The following is a 27,725-nucleotide window of genomic DNA, read 5'->3' as shown; positions in this document are numbered from 1 at the left end:
AAGTATTTGTGTTGATGGACAACATATACATCTAGTGGTAGATTTATGGTTGGCATCTTGTAGTTTTCTGTGTGTTGGAAATAATTCATAATGAAAGACAACAGAAGAGCAAGAGGTACACACACACACACACACACACACACACACACACACACAGCAGTGGAGTAACCTTCTGCAACTGGAGGAATCTGAGTAGAGACACAGAAGCTGGGAGCGCTGTGGCTGGGCACCTCTCACACGCTGCCTGCCAGGTTAGCTGTGTGTTCTGAGCTGTTCCAAATGGTAACTGGCCCAGGGCCCAGCCCATGGCAGGTGCCCAGTGCATGTGTGGCATCTCCAGCTTTCTGGACATTTCAGCTTTAGGAGTTTAGCATCAGGATTTGGGAAGTTAGCTTTAAAATAGGGAAATGAGCCTGCTTCCTCTAAGTGACCCTGCCAGCAGATGTCTGGAGTCACGAGGTGAAGGATGATCTGCTTTTTTGTCAAAGTGACTTCTCCAGGCACTGCTGGCTCTGGCAGTGGTGCAGAGGCTTCTGCCAGCTGCCCCTAGCCCAGGGGAAGGAAGCCCACCACACTCTGTGGTCAGCGCAGTGTGCAGTGACCATGCTAGAAAGGACAGAGTCTAGGCCTCCTTTGGTCCAGGGCCCACTGGCTCCTTGAGGCACCCTCACTGAGTGAGACTTGTGTCTATGTGCCTGCTTGAGCAGCCGCTGCCCCAGAAGCGAAGGAAGCTGAGCCATGGCATATCCTTTGTTGGGAAGCTCCTACCCTCAGCAGCCACTTTTGGAAAAGAACAAAGTCAATGTGAGTTGGTTGTGCAGCTTCCAGAAAGAGAAACTATGCGTCATGTTAAGTACACTACCTTTGATGAGGATTATTTGGATTCTGGAAGGAGGTCTGTTGTGACACCAGTCATGAAAGGAGACCTGAGAATTTCGCTCTTACAAGCAAGATGTTTGCTATATATAGCATAAAGAAAAGTTTTTAGTTGGAAACAGCTTAGCACTGTGTTGGTAGGATAATAAGATTTAAAGTCCAGAAGGGGCCTTATGATTATCTGAGTTAAAACTCTTGTGTTGAAGATAGAATGGGGCTTGGCAAAGATTCTCTTCTTGACCAGGCTCTAGTCAGAGTCCTCTGAGCTCTTTTCACCTAGGGCCAGTCCTTAGATATGTCCTCAAGAGCCCATTTTTAGCAACAATCCTGCTAAGTGAGTTTAGCCAGAATCCCCACCACCCCTCACAATATCTCATTGCACTCCATATCTGATGGAAGTCCTCATCCCCAACCATAACCCAGGTGACATCTGATCACCCCAGCCTGCCTTCAGCAAGAATCCTGTCAGTCAGCAAAGAATTTCCATACCTTCTTAGTAATGTTCTATCCACTGATTCCCCACCCTTCTCTTTGGCTTTAAGTTCCTACATTTTCCTTGGTGTATTTGAAGTATGGTCTAATCTCCCTTCTCTATTTCAAAACCTCATTACTGTGGTCCCTATACCTGTTGCAATAGTCCTGAATTATGTCTGCCTTGCCATTTTAAGAAATGTCAGGGTGATTCATTCTTTAACAGATGTAGAGAAGACTTTTCCAGGGTAATACTTTGAGTACATTTCAGAGTCAGTTCTTTAGTCTAGATTCCAAGTTCAATGTTCTTTCCCCACCTGGTGCTATCTTTGTGCCTTCAGGACTGTAGAATCAAGAAGCAGTTTGTTCTATAAAATTTTTTTATTTGTATTAATAAAAATATACTATTGATAGTCTCTCGAGATTATGATATGTCTTCTCCCCTGCCCTGGATAGGATAGGAGATCAGAATGACTGGTCATTTAACCTTACTTCTAGTGTCATTTAACCTGATGCTAGATCCTTCCCTGGTACCAGATGCTAAAAGACTTTACCATTCTGCAAATTGGGCCAGCATCTGAAGTATCAGGTATGTTTTCTAGGTGTGGCTCTCTGTTGAGTTGTCATTGGACATCAGCAGGTGTTTGAGAACATGTGAGTAGATTTAGACAGATTCATGTATTCATTAACCCTTGAAAATAAAAACAAAGCAAAACAAGACAGTAATCAGTAGATTTTCAGCACACTTAGTACCATGTATGGTGCAATGCATCGGGCTGTTATAAGAAATGGCTTTTTGCTCTTGCGGAAGTATAGTTGAGAAAAAGTTACAGAATAAAAATAGTATGATCACAACAATAGGATAAACACTAGAATAGTAGAATGTGTGAGGTAGTACAAGCACACGAAGGAAATGGAGATTAATTCCCCAGTGAGAAAGTTGGAATTTCAAAAATACGATGTTAAAGAAAAGAAGAAGGAAAAGAAAGAGAGAAAAAACAAACAAACAAAAACAAACAAGGTCGCGAAAATTATAAAGAAAGTACAGGTACAAAATTGATAACTAATACCTGTGGCGGATTCATTTTGATATTTGGCAAAACTAATACAATTATGTAAAGTTTAAAAATAAAATAAAATTAGAAAAAAAAAAGTTGGAAGGAGGGTGATTAAATAGAGTTGAGAATAAAGATTAGAGAGAAATTTACTAAGTAAAGGAAATAGGGGGTAGAGATAGCTCAGACAGAGAGGAATGCTGTGCCACAAATGTAGGCAATAAAAATTCAGGACATTCAGGAGCTGAATGAGGCTGGAGAGGAAGGGGCAGAGGAGCCAGTGGCTGGAAATGGGTCTAGTAAGGAAGTTACACCCAGACTTTACAAGACTAAGCTTGAAAGATACAACTTCACTGTGTGTAGGCAGTGGGTGATTACTACCAGGGAGTACGGTGGACAGACCTGTGTGGTTGACATATAGCCTGATGACAGCATGGAGATTGGTGGGAGGGGGAGAAGTTTGAAGAAAAGCATCTGATTGGGGGATTGTTGCAAAAACGATGATGCACTAGCCACTGCATTGGATGAGCATGAGACGATCAGGGGTCTCAGTTATTTAGGAGATAGAATCATTAAGACCCGGAGACTGAGCTGGGTTCGAGAGATAAAGGCAAGGATTGCTCTCATTGGCAGTGATTCCTAGTGCCGAAGGTAGACAGGAGACAGAAGATAAGAATTGAGTTTTGGGGATGCTGATTATTAAAGTTCGCATAACCAATGACCATGTGGGGCCTGGAGCCTAAGGAAGGATTAGAAATACTGACGTTTGTTTATTCAGTAAATGTGCCAAGAGTGCATGATGTGTAAGATGTTCTGTACATTTTGAAAGAAGACATGAAGGTCCTTTGTATTTTCATTTATGTCTATTTATTTTTTGACGTTTCGGAATGCCTACATCCTGTTAGGAAGTTTCCAACATGTTGTATTTTTTATCCTCGTAAATGCCCTGTAAGATTAGATTATCCCCATTTTTTTGAGTAGGAAATTTGAGGCTCCAGCAGGTGCAGTAACCTGCACTTGGTCCTGAAACCAGGGATCTGCCCATCTAAGAATGAACTAGAGTTTGCTGTGCCCCACGTTCATGCTCTTTCCTCTTCCCATAGCATTCCCTGAATTTCCTCGTCCTTGAGGACCTTATGTTGTGGCGAGGGAAACAGAATATAAGGAAACTAATCATGACAATATCAGAAAATCAAAGAGTACATTTCATGCACAGTATGTGCCTTGGGTGTACAACAGATGGGGAACTTTGCACTTGTGCAGAGAAGAAATGAGCGGCAACCAGGGAGAAGGCCAGCGAAGCCTTACCAGAGGGTGGGTATTTAAGCCAGGCCTGGGACACTTGGCTTATAAAGCTAAGCTGTGGGCCAAGGCAGAAGCAGATTAAAGTTAGAAGGTGGGTAAATCGAGGGAGATTAGATTAGAAGGTAATCAAGGAAAAGGCAAGGGCAGGTAGTTACTGTTACTAAGAGAGCACAGGGCCAGAGTTGGAATGCAGGCACCCCTGGGGTTACCTGACCGTAGAGATGGTGAGTAGTCCTCTGTGGCTTCCTGCAGCTCCAGTGGGAGAGATTTCCTGAGTCTAGCTAAGGAAGGTGATGGCAGACAGAATGAGAACCTGATGATACAGGTCCTGAAAAGGGAGGGAGGTGTATGGGGTGGGGGTGGGGAAGCGAGGCGGGAGCAGCAGGAAGCTTGGCTTCTTGAATCCACTTTTGGGTACTGGCTGTCCCTCCTCCATGGAAAGGAGAGAGGCGGGATGGAAAGGAAGGAGCCTGTGGATTGGTTGGCCTGCCTTTGTTCTCAGAGCCCTGGCTCGTGGTCTTAGTCAGAGCACCCAAAGGAGGAACAGGTAGCCAGCAGGAAATTGGCATGGAGAACGAATGGTAGCTGCTCAGTGTTGCTGGCTTTTCCCCCGATGCACCATTGCTCCTTTGGGAAGGAAGCATCAGACTCTGCTGCGTGTGGCGGGTTTGGCTGTTGGATCCCTTGAGGCTCCTGGATGCAACACTTCCTGCCCCTCTGAGGGTCTCCTGATTTCAGGCTCAGTAGAGGGGCGTGAAGGTGGTTGTACCTCAGAAGGTCTGGCCTTTCTCCCTGTTGTTCCCCGAGCAGGGACTCAGGCCTCTCCCCACAGAGCTCTGGGAGGATAGAGGGCTGAGCACCGGAGGCAGCCTACCTCCACAGCTCCTGTCACCGCACCACTTCACAAAGGGCAGGAAAGTAGGTCTCTGAGAAAGTCCAGGAACAAAGGGGAGCAAGCTTAGGTAGTAAGCAGATGCATTAGTCTAATTGCTGTTCTAAAATTAATGGGGCCTTTTATCTCAGAGGAACACTTTCTAAGCACTCATGTAATTTGGGAACAAAGATGCAGGTTGGGGTAGAGCTGGGCTCCCCTGGAAACACAATCCCCCATTTGGTAAAACAATCTTTTCTTTTCTTTCTTCCTCTTTTACCTGCAGATCAACAGATTATGGCACCACCTATGAAAAGCTGAATGACAAAGTGGGTTTGAAGACTGTCCTCAGTTACCTCTATGTCAACCCCACCAACAAAAGGAAGGTGAGAAGGGGGATCATTGGGTCCTGAGCACTCCCTGTGGAGTGGCAGGGAAGCCAAAGGCCAAGAGTTCAGAAAAAGACCGTAGCCATGGAGTCACTTGCAGAACGTCTATTTTATATGTCAAGAACACCATGGACACTGTAACTCAAACAAGTGCCTTGAGATAGTAGTGACAGTCATAACAACCACAACAATGGTAAAATGATGTAACTATTTTAGGAGATTCTCTGTGCCACGGAGGGCTTGTGCTGTGTGCTTTACACACTTTATCTCATGTGTCCTCACAGTGAATCTCTAGGGTACAAATGATTACTATCCCCATTTTACAGGGGAAGAAACTGAAGCTCAGAGAGTTTAAGTAACTTTCTAGCTTAAAGCCAGACAGTAACAGATAGTATGGTGATTAACAGATCTGGGATTTGAGAATGGGTTGGCTTGACTCTGGGTTTCCCAGGTGGTGCAGTGGTAAAGAACCCACCTGCCAATGCAGGAGACATGTAAGAGATGTGGGTTCTATACCTGGGTCGGGAAAAATCTCCTGGGTGAAATTGTATAAGGTCAGACTTTGCTCACAGAGACCTCTTGGAAGAAGGGGGCCTGGGTTCCACAGAATGATGGATGATTATAGAAAATAAGTGCTGTATGATCTATTGGCTGCGGGGAGATGTGATATTTCCCAAGCGAGGGAGGCACTCCTTCCTATTCAGAAACTTAGGCAGGCCTGGCCCCAGTAGATACCACACAGATATGAAAGGCCATTTCAGGGTTTCTAATTTGCCAACAAAGGTCCGTCTAGTCAAGGCCATGGTATTTCCAGTGGTCATGTATGGATGTGAGAGTTGGACTGTGAAGAAAGCTGAGCGCCAAAGAATTGATGCTTTTGAACTGTGGTGTTGGAGAAGACTCTTGAGAGTCCCTTGGACTGCAAGGAGATCCAACCAGTCCGTTCTGAAGGAGATGAGCCCTGGGATTTCTTTGGAAGGAATGATGCTAAAGCTGAAACTCCAGTACTTTGGCCACCTGATGCAAAGAGTTGACTCATTGGAAAAGACTCTGATGCTGGGAGGGATTAGGGGCAGGAGGAGAAGGGGATGACAGAGGATGAGATGGCTGGATGGCATCACTGACTCGATGGACGTGAGTCTGGGTGAACTCTGGGAGTTGGTGATGGACAGGGAAGCCTGGCATGCTGTGATTCATGGGGTCGCAAAGAGTCGGACACGACTGAGCGACTGCACTGAACTGAACTGAAAGGACTGAAAATGGCATTGCACTGCCCAGCTCTCCCCTTGTCATCTGATTTTTACTCCCCAGTGGTTTTGCAAACCTTTTCTTTAGTGAGGTAGGTGCAGGGGTGATCTTAAACCCGTTGTTCAGGTGTCCCTGATTTCTGATTCCAACCTGGCAGAGTCCAAGCTGTGACTGAGAACAATGATTGCCAGTGCTACTCAAAGCAGAGTGACTTGGACTCAAACCCTTAGCATCATAACCCAGAGCCAACCCTTCTCCTCACTCCCACCTAGCTATTCCCAGTGAAGGGCAAAGCAGAATTGGTGACTCACTCCTGGCTCAGCATTGGTGGCTGTTGCCCAAAGATCCAGCAGCTCCAGGGGTGCCCACACCTGGGAATGGGCAGGTGTGGGCACCAGCCAGGTGCCAAAAAACTGATAATCAGGATGACTGTGTACATGCTTGTTCCTGGTTTTAGCTGAGTAGTTTCTCTTTTTTAATCCCAAAGAGTTGTCATTTTTCCATTTTTCAATATTGTTGTTTGAATTATTGAATATTAGACCTGGGAAGGATCATAGATTTCATCTGAACAAGTGGTTATTGATGGTTTTTGAACTGCAGCTCCTCAGCAAATATGTTTAAAGCTCTAGATCTCCTCTTAGACACATACCCCCCTCCACAAAATTTTTCTAAGAATTTTTGGATGTTAATGAATACCCTTAATCCCATCTCTTGACCCAGGATGTCCATGGAGTCTTGGTTAAGAATCTTTCATGTATAACAATAGTCTCAATTTCCAGATGAGAAACTGATGCCAGAAAAGTCCCCAAAGCCAGGTTTAAAAAAGGAGCCAGAGTAAGAGCCGAGGGCTCCTGATGCTCAGTCCAGGTTTTCTGGCTTCAGACCATGTTTTGCTCCTTTTCCTTCCATATGGTCATAGCGCCGGGCTCTAAAATTGATGGTTTAGTCCGGACCTGGGAGCTTGAGGCAGCTTGCTTCATGATCTGGAATTTAAGCTCAGTGCCATGTCCATGATATGGACACGTGATTAAACTTGACTGAATCAAGTCAGCCATGATCCATCTCCACTCTGCCTTATCCTTTTATTAAGAAGGAAGCTGAGTGCAACGGAGGACAAATGTCCTTCCCATGTCGCTCAGATAGTCAACGGCAGGATGGATAGTTTGTTTTTGACTCTCAACATGAAGCTCCTCCCACCCACACAGTGACTTGGGGTCAAGTGAAATCACAAGGAGTGTCTGCACTCTGGGAGAAGAAAGAAGTAGGTGTTTGACACATGGCAGATGTCCTTCAGCAATGATCTCTCACCTATGACTGGACCACAACAAAAGTAATCATATCTTCATGGAGATGATAGATCAGCTATCTTTGTAAGGATTTTCCCAAGGGGCATATGAAGAGTCATGCCTGTTTGCATCCATTCTGGTAGTCATCTGTCACATATGTTTTCCATTAGACTCCTACTCATAACATATCTTTCAGTCTTCTGCCGTTTTTCTCTACTCCTAGTTTGTCTCTTCTTAGTATAACCTACAGGTGGTCAGTCGTGTGGGAGACAAAGAGAGGATAAGACAAATGCTGAGGGTTAGAAAGAACGTAAAGCTAGGCTTTGATGCCCACTGGTGCAGAAGGCACCTCCATTTCCCCATCCCAGAGATGATGTTCAGACCATGGGCTCTCTGGAGCAATTTCTCAGAGGAATTATTGCCCAGTTAACAAACGTTAAGCCAGTTATAGGCTTCCCAGGTGGTGCTAGTGGTTAAGAACCTGCCTGCCTGCCAATGCAGGAGACATAAGAGATGAGGGTTCGATCCCTGGGTCAGGAAGATCCCCTGGAGAAGGGCATGGCAACCCTCTCCAGTATTCTTGCCTGGAGAATCCCATGGACAGAGGAGCCTGGTGGGCTATAGTCTACATGGTTGCACAGAGTCAGACATGACTGAGTGACTAAGCATGCACACACACGCATGTGTTTTAACTTCATAAGAAACTCCCAAACTCTTTCCAAAAGGCCATTTTGCCTGTGTTTTCAGAGAAACACCACCAAAACGCAGTTAAATCCCATGTAAGAGGCACTGCCACCCAGAAAGCTAAAAGTGCAGATATTTTCTGCACTCAGATCAGGAAGAGACAAAAAATAGGCTAGTGCCATGGATTTGCTGGTTTATTTATTTTGGAACTAGCCATAGAAATTGACTTCATAAGGAGACTGAGTGATCCTGAAGTGCTTTCTGAATCATCCGAGGAGGGATGAAACTAAATTCTGTTTCATTTTATTGTCCAGTGTTTTTGATTGTATCCTGAGCCTCAAGACGTTGGCAATGCACAAATATTCCAAGTGGTGACTTTCTCTTAACCAGAATGTTTAAGTTTACTAGACCTATACTTCTCAAGCCACTCAGGAAAAATGATAGATATAAATAAAATACCCTTGTATGCTTCTTTACTGGTGTAGTGATGTGTGGGTCATTATGACCTTGTAATACAACTTTTTAAAAAGGTCCTGTCTTACATGTATCTCAGAGTTTAAACCAGTGGTCATCGGAATTCTCATCTGTCTCAATTAAGCAAGATTCTTTTGACTCTCTCAGCATTCAAATTATCTGTAGCTCCCGATGTTCATCAAGCAGCTAATGGCAGTAGTCTCTAGCAGATTTTTCAGTTAATCTTGTTGAAGTAGTGACTTTTCACCTAATGAGTTCCTTATGTAACAGATGGCTAGTGCTTTCCCTGGAGGCTGTGAGTGCATCAGAGTTCTGTCACCCTTAGCAAGACAGTAAAGTATGCTCACATTTGTATAGTTGTTCCCAAAGCTAATTGTTGATGTCTTAATACTTTTTTGACAACATAAAATTTCTCAGTGTAGAAAGCTAATAAGCTATTAGGTTGAAAGTAGAAATGTTGATGTGTGTAGAGTCTCCTACTAGTATTAATCTTAGTTAGCATTAATTGAGCATCTACTATGCTCAGATTCTTTTTAGAATTGTTATCTGTATAAATTGCCAGTCCTCCCAACCACTTTAGAAAGCAGGCAAGATAAGGAAAGAGCCTCTCTGTAAATCACACCACGCTTGTTATACTTGTAAATGGTGAGTCTTCAAGAGTCTCCCCAGGTTTATTTAGAAATAAAGGTTTATTTGGGGGACGAATTAGGAAACATCTGGCAATGCTGCTGCTGCTGCTAAGTCGCCTCAGTCATGTCCAACTCTGTGCGATCCCATCAACGGCAGCCTACCAGGCTCCCCTGTCCCTGGGATTCTCCAGGCAAGAACACTGGAGTGGGTTGGCATTTCCTTCTCCAATGCATGAAAGTGAAAAGTGAAAGTGAAGTTTCTCAGTCGTGTCCAACTCTTTGGGACCCCATGGACTACAGCCCACCAGGCTCCTCCGTCCATGGGATTTTCCAGGCAAGAGTACTGGAGTGGGTTGCTATTTCCTTCTTGAGGGGATCTTCCCAACCCAGAGATCGAACCCAGGTCTCCCACATTGTAGGCAGATGTTTTACTGTCTGAGCCACCAAGGAAAAATGCTCCTTTAAGGAAGCTGCAATTTGGACTGCTACTGCTGCTGCTAAGTCGCTTCAGTCGTGTCCGACTCTGTGCGACCCCATAGACGTCAGCCCACCAGGCTCCCCCGTCCCTGGGATTCTCCAGGCAAGAACACTGGAGTGGGTTGCCATTTCCTTCTCCAATGCATGAAAGTAAAAAGTAAAAGTGAAGTCGCTCAGTCGTGTCCAACTCTTAGCGACCCCATGGACTACAGCCCACAGGCTCCTCTGTCCATGGGATTTTCCAGGCAAGAGTACTGGAGTGGGGTGCCATTGCCTTCTGCAATTTGGACTAGTTGTACCTAAATAGAGTATAGATGTGAAATGCTGGGAGCTACTTGAGTTGAAGTTGTTCTAGGCCATCCTGTGGTGGCATCAGCACTGTTTTAATGGCATTGATCTGCACTAGTTGTATTTGATGTGATTCTGCATTTCTTGCTGTTTTCCTTTCTCTGATCATTTCCTGGGTGATGTCTGAGCCTGGCACTTTGAGCTTGAGGACCAGTGCATTAGTTTCTGATGCGTGTGTCTGAGGCTTGCCTCTGGAGGAGCCCTCTGTTCTGGTGGCATCTGAGCTCCAGCTCACAGCCTACCCTTTGCTTTGTAGGAGATAAACATCCCTGGGTTCCTGGAACTCATTACTGTCAGCTGACTCTGTCCACAGACCCATGCAGAATGACACATGTCAAGGTTAAAAGCCTGCATTTACTGGCACTGTGCTTCGTAAAACAGGCTAAAGTCTTTGTGCCTCAACAAGAGAGGGGCTTAGCTATCATGGGTGTCTATTTAAGAACAAATCTTTGAGTGAATGGAGAAATGCAGGCGGGTTATGGCCTAATTGCTCTGGCTCGAAAGCGGCTGCCACCTGCAGATTTGGAAACAGTGTTTTGGAAACGACATAGAGCACAGAAAGTCCTGACTGCCAGGGAGTGTGATCAAATTGCTGCAGGGTAGAGGTGTGTGTGCCTGTGTGTGGGGATGGAGTGAGCGGGGGGCGTGGTGTGGGAAGACAGTAAGCACTGATATCAGAAGAGAATGAGGACTTTTTAACACTGAGCTCCTAATAAGTTCTGGGCACTGGGCCAAGCTCATTTCTACATTCAGTTTTTAGTTTCTCTCTTAATCCCCTGAGCCCTGGTAGTTTTATTCCCCTTTGGCAGGTGAAGAAACTGAGGCTCAGGCAGATGAGCCATTTGCTTTCTCTAAAGTAGTTGGTAAGAGGGGGTTCAGGATCCCTGCTCACCTCTGTCTGACCACACAGGCCATGCTCTCTACTCTGACCTGCTTCAGCTTGGCTGCCCGTGCCACAGATACAAAGACCAGGTTGCTTTCATTCATGGATGCGTAGTCACTCTGTTACCTGGAGCTTTCTGCCCATTACTGTTAGAGGATTATCAGTTTCTTGGAGGAGGAGAGGAGTGTTAGATCTTCCTTTCCTAATTGATTTACCAGTGAGAAGGATAATTACTTCCAGGCTACCCTGCAGAAATACAGTGGGAATCACCACTCAGATTTCTCTGATGAGCCGGCCGTCTCTGTCAAGCTGTTAAGAGGTATTGTGTGTCTGATCAGATGTTGGTTATTTCCATGTCAGCCTCTCAATACAGCAGCATAACCCTGAGCTCTCTTTGACACAATGGAAAACCTCTAAACAAAACACAGAATCTTAAAATCTCGCACCCCCTGCCTTCCCTGACCATGTCTCCTAAGATTGCTGGAGGGTCAGGGAAAATCAGTTCTAAGGTATCTGTGAATACCTTAGAATATCAATTCACAGATATTAAAATCTCTTACACGAAAGCAAAGCAAAAGAAGAATGCAAAAAAAAAAAAAAAAACAAAAGAAGGATAATTTTAGGCTATTAAACCATCTGTTAAGTGTCTTGCTCTGAGCAAAGTATTTTGGATGGGAGCTTCCTGCTTTCAGAAATATGGAGTCTACTCAGCCAGACAGGATGCGCACAGAAAACAGCTGCATGCATAGACCTAGAGTCTCAAATGTGAATGCAGACAAGGGCCAGACAGACAGTGCCCGTGAGAGGTGTGGGCCAGGTGGGGACTGCCGTGGTAATCTAGGCTCCTGGTGACTGTCCTCATGTGAGGAGAAAGGCTCAGAGCAGCCACACTGTCATTGTCCCTGTTTCCTGATTTCCTTAAGAGATTTTTCTCTGCCTATTTTCTTATAAATTTATTTATTTTGAAATGTTTTAGATAGGCTAGGATGTGGAGTTCAGTGTGTGGGACCTGGCAGGCTGTCCCAAATTTGCTTGAATCCCTTGGACCCAATTGGCCTCATGTGTCATATGTCTTCAGATAAAAAGTCTTCAGATAAAAAGCTGGTATTTAGTGTGGTCCTTGGGGCAACAGGATAAGGATGACACATAGAAGCTGCTGTTACTGGGGCCCTGCGGTGCTGCTTTTATGATCTGTGTGAGAGAGAAATTAAGCTGAGCAATGCTCACAGAGCACTCCCTTTGACTCAAAGGACTCACATAGTAGGTTCTGCAGTGCGGAGGGACCTTTTATATCAGGTAAGGGTAAGACCATTAAGACAGGTGGAGGAGGCAGACATCTTCTTTATGGTTCTGGTTCTCCACTTGGGTTACTGAGTGTTCTTGAATAAGTGAGCTTCCTCGCAGAGCATCCATTTCCTTATTTGTATAGTGGCTAGGGTGGGTCCTAAACTATTCGAGGTTCCTTCCTGCTTAGATGGCCTGGCTGGCCACCATTTGGACTGTGCCTCTCAGAGGGCTACACGGTGATATGTGATGATCTGTGGACTTTGGGTTTGGTGGCAGTCAGGTGGGTAGTCCTTGGAAGGTGTGATCCCCATAACTCTTGGATTTATGGCCATGTATTCAGGAAGATGCCCTAGAGAAGGGAATGGCTACCCACTCCTGTATTCTTGCCTGAAGAGTTCCATGGACAGAGGAGCATGGTGGGCTATTGTCTGTGGGCTTGCAAAAAGTCAGACACGACTGAGTGGCTAACACTTTCTCTTCATTGGCCAGCTAAGCCCTGTCATTCAGGTCAGGTCTTCTGAAGTCAGAGTTCCTTGTTCGGAAGGTGGCTGATTCCCTGCAACAACTGTCTCTGCTGGTGGAACTCAAAACGGCAGCATCTTCCATGGCACAGTTGAGGAGCCCCATCAGCATGAGCTGATGCAATTCCCATGAGCATCACTTTCTCAGCTAGGCATGCACAGCCCTCCTCCAGCAGGAAAGGGAGCTGGAGAAGCTGTTTGCATCTGTTCTGGCAACCCAGGGGTGAGGACACCGCATATCAAAATAGCAGGCAAGGGAAGAGCTCTTCTGTGGCATACTTCTTCCATCATAGCCACCTACTTCCTGCAGTCTCAACCAGGCATTTCATCTCTGTTGACCCTGCTTTCTTCCTTCAGAAGAAGAAGCATAATAAGCTATATTTAAAAAGCAAATAAGAGAAATCCTTCTTAGAGCTAATATTTGTTTCTGTTTCCAAAGAGTCTAAAACAGAATGGATATATATATAACTGAATCACTTTGCTATACACCTCAAACTAAAAACACATTGCAAATCAATTATACTTCAAAATAAAATAAAAATTTAACAACAGTAATAACTTGAAAAACAAAAGTAACAAGTGTTTATGATAGTAATAAAATGGCAATAATAATGATGTTGACGACAATGATGATAAGAAGGTGAAATACCAGCCAGCAGCTTTTGAGAAGTTTCACTATGTGCCAAAATTATTCTAAATGCTTCATATAAATTAACCCATTTAATACTTCACCAGCAACTGTATGATGTTGGTACTATCATTAGTCCATTTACAAACAATGAAAGTTTGACACCAAGAGGTCAGTGACCTACTCAGATTTGATTGCTGATGGTCACTTACCTTGGTCTAATGTGCTCAGTAACTCACTTTTACTCATGCTTAATTCTTAGACTCACTGTGTATCAGGGATAAAAGGGCCCTCAGAGACTGTCTAGGAAGGCTGTCACTAAACAGAAGAGACCACTTGGGGACTTGCCCAAGGTCATGAAGTCATTTGCAGCAGAGCCATGTTCTCTGCCAAGCCCGGGAGCTCTTGACAGCTAGAGCGCATAGATCTGATGGAGAACCCTGACTGGGTTCCACGGTGGGTGCAGGTGGGGAGCAGTTGGGAATATGTACTTCCTACCCATCTCAGTCAGTGTGTGTTACAAACTATAGGCTTCATCCAAATATCTATAGCTTCTCACGTCTCTGGTCTCAAAGCCTGAGGGATATCTCAGCTGGAATTCTGTCTCAAATGAACCTGAATGAGAAATCAAGGGTCTGGTATCCAGGCTGCCTCTAGCATGTTGGAAGCACAGAATGGTTGAAAAGTGTGCCCAAGGCAAACAGTTATCAGAGAAATCAGACTGGGTCCTTCGGGGCAGAGTGTCAGGAAAAAAACAGATCGGATTTCTGGTTTAGGCCTCTCTCTGCAGTAGCTGGGGAACTTTGACCAAGTCACTTAAATTGCTGAGCCTCTGTTTCTTAAGCTGTAAAGTGGGGATAAAGACTGTTTACTTGTCCCCTCCTCCTAGGACCATAATTAGAGTAAAATGAGAAAAGTAGTATTGTTTTGGAGGAAACCAACTACAGAAAAGGACCCCTGAGAAGAAGCTGCCCCCAGGACCACACCCTGGAATCCAGGCGCCCCGTGAGCCAGCCGTAGGGCTCCTGGACCTCCACTGCTAGGCTGCCTGCTTCCTGGCTTCCTGTAGGGAGGAAGCAGACCCCAGAACCTGGGTTTTTTGAAAGCCTCACATCCTGCCCTGTTCAGGAGGCACACCACCACCTGTGTTTTTTCCAATCATCTTCCCTGTCTTTTAAAACCAAATCTGCTGCCTGACTGAGAGAGATTGATTATTCTGCTGATGGAGAGAAATGGTCCCACTCTTGTTAATTCACAACCAGCTCGTTTTTCTTGCTTCATAAATTAACAGTTACTGAGAGGCTAGAGCAGTGTTTCAGGAGATGAGTTTAGGGGAAAATGTGTGAAAGGAAGGAGTGAAAAGAGGAGGAGAACGGAACTTGGACCAAACTGTCTTCATTTATAACTGATTCCAACTCCAAACCTTTCTTTTCTCGGTATGTTCAGAAAAAGAACCAGAAAGTAGAACCCCAAGAATGAAAGTGGCTAACTTCAGGGACTGAGAAATCAGGATAAAGGAAAGAAGAAATCAAAAGAGAGGTGAATCAATGAGGGGAAAGACACTGGTTTACAGGTTTCCATTTGCCTTTGCAAGTGTGACTCAGCGATGGGGTGGATGTGAAGTGTGGTTCAATTCAAGCTAATCACTTAAAGGAAAGGAATCGAGAGTGATTCTTGGAAATTCACTCTTTAGTCACAAAGTCCCTTTCTCAGCAAGTATATGCATGTGGTCCCCTGTATAAATTACTGCAGTGTGCTCTAGCCAAAATTTTATTTAAAGGCTCATTAAAATGATTACTAGTTTTTTTTTTTTTCTTTTGCATTTTATTTGAAAATGGGAAGAATATAAACCTATAGCCTGGCTTCTCTCCAAAGTGCCCTTTGAGGTTTGCATTGAGTATATCATATTTTTTAAAATAAAGATGTGATTTGTACCAAGATTATTCATGCATTTAAGAGGAATAATAAAAATTAGCTCTTTACTGTACTTCCTCATGATTTATGTTTGCCTAACCTGTTTTGTTTTGTTTTTTTTTTGTAATTTTATTTTTATTGGTTTTGGGTTTCTTTAGATGCATATATGCATCTATGTGTGTATAGAAAATGTTCAACAAAGAACATTATGCAAGCTTTAGAAATAATTGGAAAAATTAATACTGTGTCAGACTTGAAGAAAGATGCTATCCTGTGGCACAGTCTGAGCCAGTGAAAGATAGAGGTGCAAATCAGGCAGACTTTTGGAATAAAGCTTGGGATTTGAAGAGGAGAGAGATGACAATCTCATAGGGGAAAGAGGGTTTGGAGGTCTTTAGAGGCATATTGTGTTTAGCAGTGGCAAGTCTGGAGAGGGATGGGTGGGGCTAGATGTTGTAGACCCGTGGAAACTCAGGAATGGAGTTAGAACTTGGTGCAAAAGGGCATGGGGAACCATAGCAGGCTTCTGAGCTGGGGGCTGATAGCAAGAGAGCTGCACATGAGAAGAACCTCTTGGGCTGATGAGGTGCCCATGTCGGGCATCCTACTCCATCTCTTCTCCCTGCCCTGTCCTCCCCGGACCTTCTGGGTATGTTTTCTGAGCATCACGGACAAGAGACAATTTTGCAGAGAGTCTGGGAAGCCAGGGCGATATATTCTTCCTAATGTTCTGATGCACAGTTACATAGCAAATGGGTCTCACTGCCCCTAAGGTAGAGATGCCTGTGACAAAAACAGCCATCACCACCAGTGAAAGAGATGACTATCGTTTTCTTTCTTGGTGAGCTCAGCCAAGCAGAGAGATTGCTCCTGGCACACGTGCCTTGCCTCCAGCCCGTCCCGCCATTACCAGCCCAAGGTCAGAATGACAGACGTCAATGTTCAGCACGCGCTCAGCTGGCAGGCATGTCCGGGTAATGAGGGGCGAGCATCCTGGGATCCTCTGGCTGCCAAATAACTCCAGGGCAGATTTGGAGGCTGCAAAGCCCGACCCCCGCAGTTGGGGTCAGACCAGCCAGTGCATATGAGACACTGACCTCAGTGACAAACGGGCACCCAACTTGTGCTGGCACCTCCACGTGGAGAGCCCTGGGTGCAGGAGCAGACAGACAGCCTGTCCCTCCACAGCATGAGCGTAACCCTGAGGAGTGGCCCAGGATGTCCTATGATGACCAAACTGAGGAAAGAAATGAACCAGAGAGGACAGAGGTGCGAGAAATGTAGATGACTATCTCCCAGCTGTCAGAGAGGGTCAGCGTGCAGCTTGGTTTAGAAACTTACTCACTGTTCCTGTTCCTCCCTAGTGCCCAGCGAGGAGCTCTGATGTGGAGAAAAGGGCTTCAGAGTACACTGCATGCCTGGCTGTGTGACCTTGGGTGCACTGTTTACCTTCTCTAAACCATAGCTTTCCCATCTGTAGATGGGGCTCTCAGTGGGGTCAAAAAAGCAAGCCTAAGAATGAATGAATTTATATAGAGTGCAAAGAGTAGATGTTCAACACTGCAACCCCCTTCCACCACCACTCCACTTAAAGGAACCTCAATTTGGCTTCCCCTGTGCTCAGCGATGTCTCCCAGTTTCCAGGTAGCCCCTCTCTGATAGCTGATTTTTTCATGGGAAAAGGAATCTCTACCTGTCTCAAGCCAGCATTAGGCAAAGTCTGTTCAACTTCCAAAACAACAGTAAATGTTGTCCCCTCTGCATCCCTTCTATTTCTCCCTCCATCCAGCCACCTGTCTTGTGTACTTTCTCACTGATCCATTGATTGCTTCTATCTCTCTTAATGGAGTATAAATTAAAAGTGATGGTTGCCAGCCTTGGGCAGTATGTGCAGAGCAAGTTTCCACCCATTATTATCCAAGCCCCATTAGGCACATAGAGCTGGTGAAACAGGGCTTTGCATCCAGGTCGGCCTGGCTCCAGAGCCCCAGAGAGCCCTCCAGCGTTGTAACCCCACGGAAAGCCATCTCCATCTGTGCAGATGCTCACACAGTCTCATTGCTCCCTCTTGGTGGTGCACAGATGATCTGTCTCAACACTGTGTGTCTGGGGAGCTCCTTGCTTTGTGGGGGCTCTGTGCCAGGCCCAGGGAGCACACAGGCACTTCAGGCCTGGACCCCACACAGGCAGAGATTGTATTTAAGTGGAACTTTCATTTAGGACTGAGACTTGGGAGAGAAGTAGGTGGTGTAAGACCTCAGGAACTGCAGTTATGGCAGCAACAGCTAGAATGGAAAATTATCCCCATTTTATGAGAAAGTTGGGAAAGCAACAGAGTGAGAATGAATGTGGGTGTTCAAAGGGGGAGAAAGAGAGAGAGAAGAGAGCACATCGAAGCAAAAAGACAAAGGTCTCGCAGCTGCAGAGAGGCCAGTCCAGGCTTCAAACCCAGATTGTCCAAATTGGAAACATGAGCTCTATAATACAATGGCTTATTGGCCTCCCTTGGCTTAGATGGACACTCTGACCTTCCAGAATCATCTCTTAAACACATCTAAAATAGTATCGATATGCAGTGCCATGGCCCTGTGCTAAGAAGTTATGGAAAACATTTCCTGCACTGAGGAGAAGTCAAGGAGTGCAGGGGTGCTGAATTTCCTTCAAAGTCAGACGACAATAGACCAGGGAGAATGGAGTGGCGTGTCACCTGCAGAAGATGCCTGAGCATTCAGTAGTTCCCAGGAGTGAGCTGCAGGGCTCTGCTCTGGCATTCCCACGAGGAACCCCGATAGGGCAAGGCTGGCTGGTCCCCAGGGGGCTGTTTGGTCAAGAAGCCACTTTGTGCAAATCCTGGCTCTGCCTCTCAGCAGCTGGTGTCTGGGGCACATTATTAACCATTTCTAAGCTTCTATTTCCTCATCTGTGTAATCATGATATGCAAGTACCTACCTCATAGGCTGAGAGGAGGAATAAATGAAAAATACTTGCAAATGCTTAGCCAGTAACTGACTCCAGGTGTCAAAGTCAGTAAATCCTACTACTATTACTCTTATCATCTCCCTGATGTCAGGACAACTGATGCCTATAAACAAGGGGTAATCCCATGATGGGGCTACCCATTGACAAACGGCCCTTGTCCTAGCTGGGTACTCAGGGTCTTCTTGGGCATCACGTGATCAGTTTGGAGCAGTGCAGAGCTAGTAGGTGATTTGAAGGTTCAAGCCTCTCATGAAACTGATGAAGAAACTAAGTCCCATGAGAAGACTCTCATATACTCAAGGTTACCCAGCTTCTTAATGGCAGAACTAAGGACTTCCCTGGTGGCTCAGACAGTAAAGCATCTGCCTGCAATGCAGGAGATGAGGGTTTGATCCCTGCGTTGGGAATATCCGCTGGAGAAGTAAATGGCAACCCACTCTGGATTTCTTGCCTGGAGAATCCCATGGACAGAGGAGCCTGGTGGACTACAGTCTATGGGGTTTCAAAGAGTTGGACACAGCTGAGCAAATAATGCTTTCATTTGCCCAGCTTTGGACATCAGAGTTCTAGCTTCAAACCCAGTTCTCTTCTTGTGAAGTGGCACAGAAGACATTGCCCAATGCCAACAGATCTAGGTAGATGGGTGGCCAAGGAGGATGCAGACAACTGGGAGCTCCAGTTGAGGTTCTTGTGTGCCTAGTAAACTTAGAGCCTGCAGGGCACTGGGATCAGAAGGGGCCAAGTCAGTCTTTCAGACCAGGGTGACTCAGGTGGGGAGTCTCCCAAGGGCATCTGGCTATGGGTAAGGTCCTCACGGTCATCTTGGACCTAGAGCAGGCCAAGGCAGAAAAATCAGAGTCTGAGACAAGGCTGAACCAAGAGGGAAAAGGTCCAAGTTGGAGAAAGAAGGTGTGCTACAGTCAGAGGGTGAGAAAAGACGCCTAATGGAGAGACCAACCTGAAGGGAAGAGAGCTGGAGGAAAGGGGTGCAAGGCAAGCCTGGGCACAGGCTCCTGAGACTGTGAGGTTATCGGCAGCCTGTTTTCATGGGGGTCCTTTTCCCTTGTTGGGGGATGGTAGCAGGAGAGGCACTTGACTGATTAAAACAGTCAAGCCAGGCCAGACAAGAAGGACGGACACAGAAGAAGAGTAGCGGAGAGATAGGATGCAATTATCCAAAGTGGTCTTTGGCCTGAACCTCCGATCTTTAATCATCCCTGGGGAGACAGTGACAGGAGATATATGCATGGACGATTTCCTGACGCCACTCTGGACCTTTGGAGAGGAGTGAGTTGATGTCAGAGAAGACTCTTAGCACACAGGTTAGCTCCAGAAAGTCGGCTTGGAATGATAAAGCGCTGGCTTCCTGGTCTCAGCCGCCCTGTCTTGATCCCAAATCACAGTGCATCAGCATTCCATAGCTCAGAGGAGAGCAGTCTTGGAGACGCAAGGTTGTAAAAAGTTATTTCTTGAAGAAGATTTCCTCAACAATAATAGCTTCATGACGCGGCTGTCTGGAGAGCCCGTCTTGCCTCCACTGGACTCTAAGACAGCTGTAAACGGTTTAAAGTACTCTGCATCACCCTCTCCTCTCAAGCAGCTATAAAGATGCTTTCCTTAGAAACCCCCAGCTGCTTGTGTATGAACTCACGCATGCTGAGTTTACCCTGAACTCCTCAGGTGAGTACTTAGGGTCCGAACCATCAACCTCTAGAAGTGATGGAGGGAGAGGAAGTGGTAAGGAAGGAGACCCTTACCCCAGTCATCCTTTCAAAAAATGATACCAGCCAGAATGTGTCATTTATTTTTAGGAATTGTCACTTTGATCGTGGCATTCCTTACTCAGAAACTTCCACGACCTGCTCAGTATCACTGGGCAGAAGTCTATACCAATGTGTGGTTTACCTTTGCAGGTTCTGAGCTCACCTGTCCATGCTTCTCTTTGTCCTGCTCAACTGCATCAGTTCTTTGACCTGGGACAAGTTTTTAAATGCATCAAGAATCACTGGTCTAGTTGGAAGAAAGAAAAAATCATTTATCTATTGAATATGTTGGAGTGTGTTTCTTCTGTCCCTGGCCTTTGCTTTCAGGGAGACTTGTCCAGAAGGGTGATAGATGTTCTGGGTCACAGAGGAAGGAGGTGCTGGCTCTACCTGGCAGGGCAGGAGGGCTCATAGTGAGCCTAATATTGAAGCCAGGTCAATGTATCAGGAAGGGTTTACTGAGGACTCATGGTGGGGGCAGGTTGCAGGGGGTTTCTGGGCCGAGGAAATAACATGCATGAAAGCTTAGATGTATGAGAGCATGAAGTATGTTCAGGAAGCCCCAGGTCTTTGCAGGGGGTAGACTGAAAGCCCATGTGAGGAGGCAGCAGAGGAGGAAAGAGAGGTGGTAAAGTGCTGCAGAGGAAGGGTCTCCTGTTCCGGGCTAGGTAGTGGAGTGTTACGTTTTGTTCTTAACAGAATACAGAGTAGGGTGTCATTGGATCAGATCTGTTGCTTAGAAAGGTCACTCCGGGAGGTAAGGGTGAAGGATGGTGAGAGTGACATCAGAGTCCAGTATGACATTGCCTTATAAAAATTATTATTAAAATGATTGCTACTATTGAAATAATTATTTACAAGATTAGAAGTCATCTGAATGCCCAACCACGAGAGATTTATTAGTCAATTAAAATGCATTAGTGTGGTAGAATATCATGTAATAATTATAAATATTAGGTTTGTTGATATGAAAACTTCTTCATTATATATTAGAAAAAAAGAAGTTATAGACCTATGTATTTGAAATAGAGCAAGTGAAACGCTAGTGACTGACATGGTGCTCTGGGCAAGGGATGCTGAGGGCCTGGACTTCTGCAGTGGTGGAAGGTTGAAGAGGAAGGTTGGCTTTGAGAAGGGCTAAAGACATGGAGTCAACTCAACTTAGAGTTTATTTGGATATTGCAATAAGATTTTAGGGTGGTTCTCAGGATTTCAGCTGAGTAGATAAATGAGTGGAGATTGGGGATATTACTTAGACATGGATGAACTACAGAAAAAGAACAGGTTTTGGGCAAAAGATAATCAGTTTGGTTAGGGCATGTTGAGTTTGACCTCATGGAACATCCAGGTATGAAAGTTTTAGGCAGTTGGGTCTAGATCTTAGGAGACAGGCTTATACTTAAGAGCACACGTAAGTCTTGGCAAACAAAGATGAATTCAACAATAAAGTATGTTTGCAGTTCTTGTTGTTGAACATAGGATTAAGAGCAAATAAACCCAGTGTGGCATCAAAAAAGCAGACATTTATTAAAAATTTACTCTGTGGTTAGCACAGTGCCAGGCACAGGATGAACAAGATGAACAAGACTTAGTCTTTGTCCAGGGAAACACATTACGATAGAGGTGTATTAAGTGCTTTGGTAACAAAAGAGGAAGTGATTAAGTCTACTGAGAGTGGTTAGTAGAAGACGTGGAACCGAGGTCATGTTTGACTTAAGTTTTAAAAGATGAGTGAGAATTTGTCAAATGGATTAGTGGTTGTAGTTGAATTTCACTTTAGAAGGCATGTTGTAGAAAAAAGTAGGTATTAATTTGAATCCCAGGAAGCTGAATATTAAATCCATTAGAAGCTTTCACTATAAAATTCAAGTTCCATTCTGTGTGATTGCTAAAACTGAATACGTGTTTTGTAAGTCAGTTTAAGTTCTCTCTGACTGAATAGCTCATGTCACCTTCACTTACCATGAGGCAAAGCAGCATTGAATACCTGAATACGGATGGTGCCTGTGATATGTTTTCCTCCTGTTCATCGCAGCCAAGTCAAGCATGGGTTTTGGATGGACAGCCCTTCCCTAAGCTCCAGGCAGATGCCCCTGGTTGCTTTAATAAGAACGGGTGAATGCACCCTTTCTCACCTCTCAGGGGGTTATTGAAGGTCACTTAGCAAAGTGGTGGCGGGATCCCACTGCTGCTTGTACCTTGCCACACCACCAGGCACTTCCAAATGATGCTGCCCACATGTTTGGTCGCTGTCCTCTGGCAGTGCTTGTGTGCACTTCTGCCTTGAATTATGAGGCACAGCAGTAAGGACTGGTTCACATTTGACCACCAGTGGGGATGGAAGCCAGCCAAATGGTACATGCTTGACCTGGTGGAGGATGACTGAGTGGCAGAGTTTGGACTTCCATCTTACCCTTTGATTTTGCTACATTTTACTGTGTTTTCTGTACTTCCAGGGCTTCCTGTGCTCCGGGAACCCACTCAACCTCAGCTTGCCTCTTTCTCTACTGCTATTAGTGCCTTGCATTTTTGACTGGGAAATAAATACAGTGCAGAGACCAAACCTTCTCAGGCTGATATGACTCTCAGTAGTTGGCAGGTAAATTTATAATCTGAGACTAGGCTGTGCTTTGACATCTTGCAATCGGATGGCGTTTATTGGGCAGGGAGGTCTGTTTTCCAGGGAAAAATATGATGTAAGTTAATTTGCTTTTATGTAGTCCCCACCCTGCTCAAAATCTGCTAGCCACTGCACATTGCTTCAGGATTCAGGCTAATGTCCATAGCAAGGGATTAAAACTCCTCCCTCACCTGGTGACTCAGATGGTAAAGACTCCACCTGCAGCACAGGAGACCTGGGTGAAATCCCTGGGTCAGGAAGATTCCCTGGAGAAGGGAATGGCTACCCACTCCAATATTCTTGCCTGGAGAATTCCTTGGACAGAGAAGCCTGGAGGGCTATGGTCCATGAGGTCACAAAGAATTGGACATGACTAAGTGACTAAACACACTTACCTGCACCAGATATTTCCTCCTGCCCACTCTTCTACCCTCATAGAATTCAGACAGGCTCCACGTTCCCTTTCGTTTCTCCAGCAGGTCCTGTGCTTGGGCTCACTATGTCTTCTTAGAAGTTCCTCCCATGCTCTCTCTCTACTTACTTGGATTCCAACCATCTTCAGGGCCCCGTACAGAGTCATCTCCTCCTTGAGACCTTTACTTATCAACTCACCCAGTGTTTCCTCTTGCACTGACTGGCCTTTCCACTTTGCATACTGTTTTTAATGTTTCTATCTGTAGAAACATGGCTAGCTCTTTTGGGGCCCGGCCTGAGTCTTCCCATTCCTGTACCCATCAGAATGCCTGATACAAGGTCTCCAGTTCTCAGAAAACAGCATTCCTGTTGCTGCCTTGAACAGAAACCATGGTGCAGGTGTTGAGGACATTTCCAGTATAGCTGGATCCAAGTCACCTGTCGATGGTTCTCAGCCTTTCCCTGGGCATGGCCTGTGGAGGGTTAACTAAGCAAGAGGTCTATTGCTTCAGGTTTTATCTCTTCCCTATCTGCTTTCCTGATCCAGATGGCACCTGAGTTGGGCTGCTTCATCCTGGACTCACCTCCTGTGTTCAGCCTTCTGCTGGCCTCTCCTGTCATTGCATTGGGACTAATGGCTTCCAGCTGTTATAGCTTATGATCTTTCGCCAGCGTCCTCTGCCAGAATCCAGAGCCTAGCACCGTCTGCTGGGGGTGGGGGAGAGAGATGAGGAAGGGGAGGGGAGCATTTGTGGTGGAGTTGTTTACTCCCTCCCTACTGCTTTTACAGCATTCTGTTTCTCCTCTCCTAGCATAAGTCTCCCTGTAGTTTAGCCATTCACCTGTCTGTCTCCCCTGATAAACATTGAAGACCCCCAGGGCCAGAACCAAGCATTATCTGTCCAGGCTTCCTGGTGCCTAACACAGTGGGTGGCACTGCATTGACATTCATTTTAACTAGGCTGAAATTAATAAGCCATTATGGAGTGAAAATAACCTCAGAAAGTGCCCAAACAAAGCAGATGAACCATCCAACTTCATATCCCATTCCTGCTGCCACTCTTCGCAACATACCCTGCAACTTTAGGGGACATATCTGTCCTTTGGGTGGAAGTACTCCTGGGGAAGAAGGAGGTCAAGGCAGGCCAAACCATCTCTGAGGCTCTGTGAAGTGACTGCCCACACCAAAAACCTACTTAGAAAATTAATTTCCTGGTCAGTTTCCACAGTGACCATGTTCCAAAATGTCCAAAGAAATACAGGCATAGATTCCCCTTGTTCCATAACACTTGGAGAGTAAAAGATAGGAAACATTAAACATATAAAAGTTTGTTTTCATTGAAAAATGAAAAAAGAAACTGGGGACTAGAGCCCTTAATTACTACAGTTATTGATCTATTTCATATCAGTTATTTCAGGCTCCCTCCCTCCTTGGGTCCTGTAAAAATGCTGGCTGTCACACAGCCCAGGGAAGGGTGGGAATGGCTTTAACGTCATTTGGTGATGGTCTTCACTACACTTGGCCCTTGACAGGTGTCTGTCTGGCCCATTCAGACGCGGCTCCCTCCAAAGCCGTCTTCACTCCCTCTGTGTTGAATCAAGTTGTGCACACCTTCCGAAGGCTTCGTTCATAGTCTATATACAGTGGGTAGTCACAGGCAACCCCATGTGAGTAGCTGCCATTCTGAATGTTGTTTATCTGGCTAAGAGAACAACAATTCTTCTTACTGTTATTGAAATAGACTTCAGTGATTTGGACTTTTCTCTTTTCAACTAGAGTACCAAAACTTCGACGAATCTGACTAACTTCCCTGGACTGGTCTAGACCTTGGAGAAACAAGCAAAGATGATTTTAGCACTGACTTCCAAGTACAAGCCTCTTTCTCTTCTCACTCTGGCTCTGAAACACAGTAACAAAAACGCTGTGAAGTCTCCTTTTGGGGAAAAGAGAGTCCAGTACTTGGAAACCAAGCGCTGGCTGCCTGTCTGGAAAAGTTTACATGGGGAATTGGGACCTAGCCTTTGTTCCAGCTTGATGAGTCTGGAGCGTTGAGAAAGAAGACACAGTGTTTCTGTCTTAATAGGTTATCCTGCTGTGTTAAATTCTCAATAAATCAACCTACTGCAAGGACAGGGATTTTCTTTTCTTTTTTAGTGATAAAAGCATATTGTATTCATCAGAGAGGCAATGCTGAGATAGGATGAAAGTCAGTAAGATCAGACTAAAAGATCAGGACTCAGGAAGGAGAGTCTGACCAATGTGGAGGGAATCTGACCGTGGGATGTGTTGGAGCATTTTCTGAGAACTCTTAGGAGTCAAATACCATAGTTTCTTAGAGAAATTGTTGAAATATTTTGGAATACTGAAAATTTGAAGAGTCCAGTGTCTATTGGAGAAACTGAATCAATGATGAAAAGTCTTCTCACCAAGAAGTCACCAGGCCCAGGTGGCCTCAGCAGTGAATTCTTCCAGATGTTTGGGAAAAAACAAAAGGAATATTAGAGAAATTCTTCGGGGAATAGAAAAAGGTGGATGTCTTTCCAGCTCATTATGAGGGCAGCATAACCTGAATATCAAGACCTGAGAATGACATTAAAATAAATAAAAAATTACAGATTAGTTCCTCTTGTAATCATAGATGCAAACATCTTTAACAAAGCATTAACTAATTCAAGCCAGCAAAATATAAAGAAGATAATATATTATACCCAAGTTGGGTTTATTTCAGAAATGCAGGGTGATGTTAATATTAAAAATGAAACATAATTCACCACAATTACATAATAAAGGAGAAAAATCATATGCTAATCTCAGTTGATGCAGAACAAATATTTGATAACACTTAACACTCACGGGGTTTCCCTGATCGCTCAGTTGGTAAAGAATCTGCCTGCAGTGCAGGAGACCCTGGTTCTCTTCCTGGGTCAGGAAGCTCCGCTGGAGAAGGGATAGGCTACCCACTCCAGGATTCTTGGGCTTCCCTTGTGGCTCAGCTGGTGAAGAATCTGCCCGCAATGCGGGAAACCTGGGTTCGATCCCTGGGTTGGAAGATCCCCTGGAGAAGGGAAAAGCTACTCACTCCAGTATTCTGGCCTGGAGAATTCCATGGACTATACAGTCCAGGGGGTCACAAAGAGTTGGACAGGACTAAGCGACTTTCACTTTTCAACATTCTCAACACTCATTCATATCAATAACCCTTAGCCAACTAGAAAAGAGAATTTCCTTACTATAATGAAGTATATATATATATATTTTTAAAAAAATCAATAACACTTAATGGTGAAATTTTTAATGTTTTTTCTGCTAAAATTAACAATTGAATAGGATGCTCACTTTCTCTTTTATTTGGCTTTATATTTGAGGTTCTATCAAGTGCCAAAGATAAGGAAGAAATGAAATGTATGAGGTTTGAAGAGAAGGAAATGATAACGTCATAGTCTATGTAGAGTATTCAAGAGAGTCTATAAACAAACCACTAGAATTAATAAGTGAATATGGCAAGATCACTCAATATAATGTCTTTATGTGTGTATATATACCATTTTTCTATATTTACATATTTATATAAAATTCTATGTGATGGTAAGCAAATAGAAAATAAAAATATTAAAAAGGTTCTGTGTAATAGCATAAAATAATATCTGATAAATGAATAGGTAACTATAATGAGGTAATGAATAGAGTGTAGTACACAATGAACAAGATTTTGATACAGAAGACTGTGAAATATTGTTGAGAGATAATAAGAGAGACTTAAATACGTTGGAGATAAAATCATGTTTATGAATAGAAAGACTCAATATTATGAGCATGTTAATTTTCTCCCATACTCATCTATTAATTCAAAACAACCCCAATAAAAATTCCAGTGTACTTTTTCTGTAGAATTTGACAAACTGATTCTAAAATTTACAGAAAAATATAAAGGGCCACGAGTATATAAGACAATCTTGAAAAAAAAAAAAAAAACACTGGAGTAATTACACTACCAGATATCAAGACTTATTTAAAGTTGCAGTAATTAAGACAATATGATATTAGCACAAAGATAGAAAAATAGACCAATGGACTAGAGCCCAGAAGTAGACATATATATATATATATATATATATATATATATATATAGTTTCTTGATGTATAACAAAAATAACAGTGAAATGCTGTGATAAAGAGGATGTTCTTTTTTAAAAAATGTAACTTGGTCTATTGAATATCCTATTATTTTTAAGAGAAGATTCTGAACTCCTATCTTACTTTTACAAAGAGTCATTCCTGATAGATTATAGATATAAATGTGAATGTTGAAATCATAAAGCTTCCCAATATTATTGTTCATACCAATAAAAGCCACCATCTGGAACCAACTCAAATGTCCACTGACAGAAAAATGAACAAATAGGTTGTGGAATATTTATACAATGGAAAACTGTACAGCAAAGGAAAGAAGAAATCACTTTGATAAGCAAGCAACAAAATGGTTTAATCTCATAGAATGTGGAGTCATACCAACAAGTGTAGTTTTTGATACAACATTTTAAAAATGCTCAAAACTAATGAGTTTGTAGAAGAAGGAATATGGGTTACTTTGGGAAGAGAGTG

At 44.4% G+C, this 27,725-nt stretch overlaps 1 protein-coding gene across 1 annotated transcript in view; it reads left to right on the top strand.

Moving 5' to 3' along the window:
* SORCS3 (sortilin related VPS10 domain containing receptor 3) overlaps positions 1-27,725 on the top strand; it is a 632,329-nt gene that overhangs the window by 274,623 nt on the left and 329,981 nt on the right. Inside the window, exon 3 of the mRNA XM_070363359.1 lies at positions 4,865-4,964. Coding sequence (XP_070219460.1) covers positions 4,865-4,964 — 100 coding nt within the window. The remainder of the gene's footprint in view (positions 1-4,864; positions 4,965-27,725) is intronic.

This window comes from Bos mutus, chromosome 26, assembly GCF_027580195.1.
Source record: "Bos mutus isolate GX-2022 chromosome 26, NWIPB_WYAK_1.1, whole genome shotgun sequence".
In the NCBI taxonomy this organism is placed as follows: domain Eukaryota; kingdom Metazoa; phylum Chordata; class Mammalia; order Artiodactyla; family Bovidae; genus Bos; species Bos mutus.
The sequence above is the reverse complement of the archived record's forward strand: the minus strand, read 5'-3'. Positions and strand labels throughout refer to the sequence as shown.